This window comes from Leishmania braziliensis, chromosome 24, assembly GCF_000002845.2.
Source record: "Leishmania braziliensis MHOM/BR/75/M2904 complete genome, chromosome 24".
Classification (NCBI taxonomy): domain Eukaryota; phylum Euglenozoa; class Kinetoplastea; order Trypanosomatida; family Trypanosomatidae; genus Leishmania; species Leishmania braziliensis.
In genome coordinates, this window is record NC_009316.2 from 153,327 (window position 1) to 160,768 (window position 7,442).

Sequence of the window (7,442 nt, forward strand, 5' to 3'; positions counted from 1 at the left end):
CACCCTCCTCACCCCCTCTGTCGACGGAGACGTCAGGCCAGCTGCGCAGCAATCCGCCCTCTGGAGTGCGGCACACTGGGCATCGGAGCACTTCGCGCGGTGGAGCGCACTCTCCGGTGCAAGACGCCGCAACCCAGTGCAGCTCTCCGCTGCACGGATGTGCATGGCCGAGGATCGGCACCCCCGACACCTCGACGGACGCCACGGCTTCCGCTCTCGAGCAGGACCCTGGCCGCTGCCCGCGTGGATGGAGTCATGCCGTCCACCCGAGCCCGGCTGGTGCCGGTGGCGCAGCACGCACGCGAAGGGGGGGGGTGTCGAGGAGGGACATGGTGGGTCCGCCAGGCGCCTGGCGGGATGCGACGGCGGACGGTGCGTCCTAGGCGACGTCCTCGCCGCCGCGGTGCAGCGGCCGCTGGCTGTACGCGTCTGCTTGCGGACGTGCTCGTTGTGGCCGAGGAGCGCATGCCGCAAGAATATTACCCCTAATGTCTTTTTCTTTTTTTCCTACTCCCGTGTTTTTCTGCATTGCTCTTGCTGCCCTCGTTGAGCTGCGCAACATCCGCAGCGTGTCCTGTGCACATCTCTAGCGTTTGACGGTTGCGCCCTCGCCACTCCTGTTTTGAGGCGGAGGCATGAGTCTGTGTCGTTCCTTCTGCATGGCGTGCGAGAATCCTGATGTGTGGCTGCAGAACCCGCAATGAACACAGCAGCGACACGACGGCCAGCCTGAGGTGGCTTTCTTTTTCTCTTGAGACTGGAGATGAGGGGAGTCACAGACCCCGTCAGGGACGCACATCCGCGCACGCACGCACTCTTTCGTTGTTCTCTCTCCCGCCTCATTCCGCGTGTGTGTGTGTGTGTGTGTGTGGCGAGCGCTGTTTCGGATGGTCGCTGTGTTGTTCCGTCTCTCTCCTTTGTGCAAGCGCTTTCTTGACATTTAATTGCTTTATGTTTGTGCTCTGTTCTCTTCCTGATCAGTATGGCTTTTTCTTTAGTTTTCTATTTGCATTTTGACTTCGTGATGGCGCTGGTCGCCTCACCGTGGCGTCAGGACCCCGTGTCCCGCTCTTTGTGGGAGGTCAACGGCCTGCTGCCTACCTCCGGGCACGGTTGCGGGCTCTTGGCGCCGGCAGAGAGGTGTAGGCTGGCGCTGTGCCGAGGACATTTGCAGTGATGATGACTTCTGTTCTACCTTACTTAAAATTGTATCGACGTTCCAGCGAGTATGCGCATCTGCCTACTGCCACTCGCCTTTGCTGCTCTGCGGTGATGTTGGGTGTGACCCTGGGCCTAGCCCGCGCTGTGTGCAGTGTGATAGCGATGGGCTGAGCGGTGGCTGTGCGCGTCTGCTTGCTTGCGATAGATGGGCACCTGTGAGGGTAAATGTGCCTGGGGGTTTTCGCCGCATCGTCTTGCGCTAGACGAATATTTTTGTATGGCCCTGTGCCAGTATGAATGAAAAAACAAGGAGCGCAGAAGAATGGCTGGCAGGACAGACTGAACGCGGGTGCTGCGCAGAAGAAGCGAAAGGGAGCTGAGGCCGCTCACATGCGTGAGCACTGCATGCGGCGGGGAGAGGGGCCGCACGGCTGGAGCGGAGTGCCGCGTCATACACTCACGCAGACTCGCGTGCCAGTGTGCCGCCTCGCCACCCCTCTCCTGCTGCACCTCGTGGTCGAGGTGTGGAGCCTCTGTGCGGCGGTCGCTGATCCTGAGGATCGTGGCATGGCGAGGACGAGGAGAGGGCGGAGAGGATACAGAAGGCACCGCGCGAGGAGGCGTCATGGTGACCTCCTCATTCCCCCTCCATCGCGTGCCACCGCATGTCTCGTTTTCCTCGATTACTTTGATCTCTCCGTCTCTGCGCCTTCCCATCCCCTACAGCCCATTTCCATCGGGTACGATTTGGCTGCCACCGTCCCACGATTTTAGCGTCCCCAATCCCGTTCGTCGCTGATCCTCCCCTCCTCCCCCTCCCCACTACAGCAACCGGCCGCGGCATCCGCGAGCTCGCACACGCGCGGCCACGCGGCGAAGAGCTGATGGGGCCGGCGGAGTGACGCGTGCACCGCCCATTCGCAGCTCATCTGTCGAGCGCATCGCGGACGCGCGTGGTGGACCCTCAACAAGCGCAAAGAGAGGCAGGCAGGCGACGGCGTTGTTTGTGTGTGGGCGCACGCCTGCGCGGTGGTGCTGAGAGGGGGAAGGGCACTGCGCGTCTTGCGTCTGCTGCCGAGCTTCACACGCCCCTGCCTCTCTTCTTTGCTGGTGTTCCCCTGCAGTGTCGCTGGCGGGGAGGGGCTGCGCCTTTTGCTCTTCACGCGTGTGCCGCCTTCGCCCCGTCTGCCTGTGTGTCCGTGCCGCTGTCCTGGCGCCGCACGGCCCACTTTTCTCGTGTGTTTTCGTCCTGCGTGCGGCTGCGGAGACACGCTCGCATGGGCGCTGCCACGCATCCCGTAGCGGACGGGGGGCTGCAGCGCCACCGCAGTTTTCGCTGCCGTGCTCTGCCGGTGCTGCAGCGGGTGGTGCTGCGTGTGCTGCTGGTGTTGAGCGCTTTCCTCCTGACGACGTGGAGGACGACACCTTTCTGCTGCCGCGCACATGGCGCACACTGCGGCCTCGCCCCAGGCGGCGATGCTTCGGGGACGGGGAAGGGTCTCCGCGCGCTATTGCCCGCCTTGCCGTTTCGGCAGCCTGCTGCGCTGCTGCGCTGCGCTGGTTTCGCTGTTGTTGTGGCAGCCACGCGGGCTGACAACGATGTGAGCCGCCTGGGCACTTTGTTTGACTTTGGCGATCTGGCCGCCGTGGGTGTGAGCGCGTCTGCCTTGAGCTCTATGGTTGGCCAACACGCTGGCGGGAGCGGCAGCGAAGCAGCGAAGGCGCCAAAGACGACAGGCTCCTCCTCAAGTTCATCCTTAGAGCTGTCGTCGTTGTCCTCGGAGTCATCGCCGATGGAGTCGTCGTCATTCTCCTCGGCCGGCGGGAGCGCTGTTGTCTTGGTCGATGACAGCGTCGCGATAGCAGCACCGCCTCTCTCGTTGGCAGCTCCCGCTCCAGACAACCTCGGCACGCGCCGCTCACCTACCAAGCGCCTCGCTCTCCTCGGCCTCATCGCCCTCGCGGTACCTGCTATTATCATCGCCCTTATAGTGTGGTGCATTTGCCGCCGCACGCGCTACAGGCACAGGATGAAGGAGCTGCGCCTTAACGGTACTCGTTGCCCCGGAGAAGTGGATGACGTGGACATGGGCAACGCCGTCATGGGCGGCGATTGGCTGAGCCTCGACGCTGTCGCGACAGGCAGAACTAGGATCGGCGCAAACCGCTCGTGCTTCTTAATTTCGGCGCCGTCGACGGCTGCGGGCATCTGCGTGGACGGCATCTTTGATCCGATCGGACAGCAGGCTGTAGAGGCGCGGCAGCGCAAGCGTGCGCGGCGCGTAGCTGTGGCTGCCGCCGAAGCCGCCGGCAGCCCGACGAACCGTGTCGGGAACAGCAGCAGCGGCGGCCTTGCGGACTCGTTCGGTGATGTCTCCGGCGCTGTAGAGTCGGAGATGTGGTCCAGCGATGAAGAGGGCCGTGCCAATGTCTATTCACTGAGCGGAGGCACCGGCGGCGACGTTGGCGGTGCGGGGGGTTCTGCCCCAATATATGCAACGTCCCTCGTTCTGCCGGGAGCTGGGGCCACGGGTGCCGGCGTTTCGTTGGGAGCTGGTCCGTCCCTGCACGGTGGTGCTACCGCCAGTTCCGCGATAACAGTCGTGCCACCACTGGCTCGCAACTCGCAGTACTTCAACGACACGGCGCGTGTGCTGCTGGGTCGCTACAGGGCAAAGAACGAGAGTGGTGGGCAGCAGATGCCGCCGTTAGCGTTACCAGACGGCGGTGGAGCTGCGACGCAGAGCCTACAACCAGCCGCGGGCACCGAGGTCGGCAGTAGCAACGCCGTGTTGAGCAAGTCCTACTCGGCCTTTGAGCAGATTCTCTCGTCCACCGTGGCGCCGCTGCAGGTAGGCCGTGAGTTCCACCAGCGCGGTGACAGCGCGGACAGCGTTGAGAGGCCGAAAGGTCTCGCGGCGCCTGTACCACGGGACGGGGACCGTGCTGAGCGGCACGCTGAGAACGAAGACATCGAAGGTGAGGAAGAGGAGCACGCCTTCCAGGATGTCGAAGGGCTCGGTAACGAATACAAGGACGAGGAGTACGAGGACGATGACGACGGGTCGCCGCAAGGCCACAGCAGCGGCTCGTACGTCCCAGGCGCCCAGTCCGCCACACGCCCTGCACCGCGTCGGTCCCTTCGCTAAGCGAAGGTCACGCGAACAGGGAAGGCGGTCTCGTGCCTGTCGTTCGTGCGGCCTGGCGTGCCGCTAGCGGCGACGTCTGCACGGCCTTTTTTTTTTTCGGCCCGACTGTGAGAGACGCATCGGGGACGTTTTCTTCTCTGGTCTTTTATTGTCTTTGCGCTGCGCCCGCCCCGCAGTAGTGTGGGTGGGGGGAGAGGGCGCCTCGGTGCGCGGCTCCCCGGGGTTCAGCGCTCTGCTCTCTCTGTGCGGGGTAGCCCGGCAGCTCCTCTATCCCGGCCAATGCGGGACCACCCCTGGCGGTGACAGGGTCAGGGACCTACGGCGTAGAGGGACGTCAGAGCGTTGCGTCGGAGCGACCTGTTACAGCAAACAGGTCTGTGCCATTCATGTGGTAGGTGAAGTGTTGACGTGACTCGAACGTATCCCATCCAGCCCTCGCTGCCTGCTGGTGGGGAGCCTGAGCCACTCTAGGGGAGGAGGGCGCATCACGTAGTGACCCGCGGAGCGGGAGGTGGGCCGAGGTTGAGGAGGATGCCGTGCTCCGATGGCTGAGTAGGTGTTGCTGCAGTGCGTGCCCTACGGCTCTGTCGCACCACGCGATGGACCCGTCAGAGGCCAGGGGCAGAGTGGCGTTGCACACCTGCTGCGTGGCCAAAAGCGGGTACGCCCAAGCAGGAAAGTGTGCATGTGCAGCTGCGCAGGTTCCTTTTTGTGCACGCTTCAACCCATCTGTAGCCTCCCTCCCTCCCTCCCTCCCCGCTGTCATCTCTCTCTTCTTCCTGCCTTCTTCTTATCCGTGGCTCTCTGGTCGTCTATGTGGCATTACCGACATCGATCAGGTGTTTCACGCACACTCCCTTATATGCGCGCTTCTATGTAATTTGCAGCGTCTCTCGTGGCCCTCCCTCGTTGTGAGTGTTGCGCTTCGCTTTCCTCGACTCTTCTCCGTGCACCGTTTGTGCGTACCTTTCGTGCCTGGTGGCGCGGGTGCTTTGCGGATGGAGGGCGGGAGTACACGGGACATCAATCGAGAAGGTCAACACCACTAGTAGACACTCACACACACCCACACACACAGGCACACGCCTCCTCTGGCATACGCACGTAACTGCGAATAGGACCGTAAAGGGGCGCGCAGAGGGGATGCCGGGCCATGCCAACGGCAATCTCCGATACTGCGCAAATGGCGGAGAACCCCACCATTCTCTACCTGCGAGGCCTCGGCACGTCGCTCACCTCTACATTGCGACTTCTAGCGTCCGTCGCCGCCGTCTCGATGCGCATACTGCTCGAGTACGTCCTGCAAGTCCTCCCGAGATGCCGCCGGTTTGCCGCCGCCCGTCTCAACGAGGCCTACGCGGCGAAACGAGAGATAAGGCAGCCACCCCGTAGCCTCAGAAAAACAGCTCGGTGTGTCACCGTGCTGATGCGCCAGTGGGAGGTCTTTACGGTTCCCGGCATCACCTTTGTGCTGCTATACGTGTGCATCACTATAAGTCTCTTGCGTTTCTACCGCTTCCACAACAACCCTGATAATATTCAGCTGTGGACCTACCAAGAGACGCACTTTGACCTCACAGCGATGGGTCCCTCACTCGTCTCCCCTGTGCATGACCCGCGCTCTTTGAGTCCGTACGGCCCGCGGTCGAGCCGCACGCTTGCGTACTTCTGCGGCAGACCCACGGCGAGCAGCTACGACGGCTACACCGGCGCGCCGCACGCGGCGTACATCCACCACGACGTGGAGCGCGACCGCTACGTGCTGCGCACCTTCGGCCGCGGTGGCACGCGCGTGGACGAGCGGCGACGCAGCGGTGTGGGCCGCAGCACCTACGAGGCCTTCTGCGCCGCGCCGCGCCGCGTGCAGCTTGGCACGCCACTGGCGCCGTCACCGTGGCTCGACGGCGAGGCCAACTGGCAGCTGGGCGACGCCGGCGCAGCGCCGCGGCACGCCGTCAACGGCGCCTTCAGCTTTGCTGTGCAGCCCCTCGCCGTGCCGCACGCAGCGGCCGCGGCAGTAGCCAGCAATGCCACCGCCAGCCGCAGCGCCGACGCGGACTTCACCAAGGCGGACCAGGGCCTGCGCACACACTACCGCCGCTACACGCGTGACGAGCTGCTGCAGCGCCACGCGCACCTCGACTTCATCTACTCCTACGTCAACGGCAGCGACATCACGCGCGGCTACACGAAGCCGTTTGCGAAGACGTGGGAGTGCTGGAACATGATCGCATCGGTGCAGCTGCTGTGGGGCGAGATGCAGCGTGCGGCCGACATTGGCGTCGACGCACCGCCGCTGGCCGAGGACACCTTCAGCCGCCGCATCGCGGTGTTGCTGTTTGTGTCGTCGTCGAGCCCGTGCGCCTTGTCGCAGCTGCTGGCCGACGTGGGCTCCGGCAAGGACGCGGTGCAGCGCGTGGAGGCGTCGCTCTGGTGGGCCGCCACGCACCCCAGCCAGCCCCACATCGAGGGCGCGCCGCCGCCGCCGAAGATGGCGCTGACGAACATGGAGCTGCTGCGCGCCCTGGGTGCGGACCTGGAGAGCGTGAAGCCGGACGACATCGACGTGGACTGCGACGAGCTGCGCCACGGCATGCGCGGGCTGCTGCTCCACACGCGCAGCTGGCACCGCGGTCGCATGACCGTCGTGACGCCGTACGGCAACGTGCCGCTGTGGCTGAACCAGAGCCGGAACTTCTTCATGCGCTCCCTCTATGCCGCTGCTACTGCGCCCACGGCGCGCGCTGAGGCGGCGAGTGGTGCCGCTGACGGCGGCGATGCGAGCGTGCTGGGCACGGCGGAGGCGCGCTTCGTGAGGGAGGCCCACACCGGCAAGCTGCACTACACGCGCATCCACATCGTGGACCAGCGCGCGTTGATGCCGCCCGCGCCGCTGACGACCGTGAACAGCTACACTGTCGAGTCCTTCGTGTACCGACTGCGCAACGCCTCCTCCATCTTCATCTACATGAACGATGACTACCTCGTCATGAAGGACGTCGACATCACCGACTTGGTGAACGTCTATGGAGGGCCGGTCCTGCGAATTTCACAGTCTGCCAAGACACTAAAGGATGAACTGTGCACAGCTGGTTTTCAGCGTGGAATCCCGCAAAACACGAAGCCGCGTCG

At 63.9% G+C, this 7,442-nt stretch overlaps 2 protein-coding genes across 2 annotated transcripts; both read left to right on the forward strand.

Moving 5' to 3' along the window:
* Positions 1-2,438: 2,438 nt before the first annotated feature.
* LBRM_24_0460 (3'a2rel-related protein) lies at positions 2,439-4,310 on the forward strand (the record flags this gene model as incomplete). The annotated part of the gene is made up of 1 exon (XM_001565262.1): positions 2,439-4,310. The coding sequence occupies one exon, from the start codon at positions 2,439-2,441 to the stop codon at positions 4,308-4,310; it is 1,872 nt and encodes a 623-aa protein (XP_001565312.1).
* Positions 4,311-5,463: 1,153 nt separating this feature from the next.
* Positions 5,464-7,440, forward strand: LBRM_24_0470 (hypothetical predicted transmembrane protein; the record flags this gene model as incomplete). Its single annotated transcript, XM_001565263.2, has 1 exon — positions 5,464-7,440. A coding segment is annotated over one exon (1,977 nt), but the record flags the coding sequence as incomplete, so codon positions are not given.
* Between the last annotated feature and the right edge of the window lie 2 nt (positions 7,441-7,442).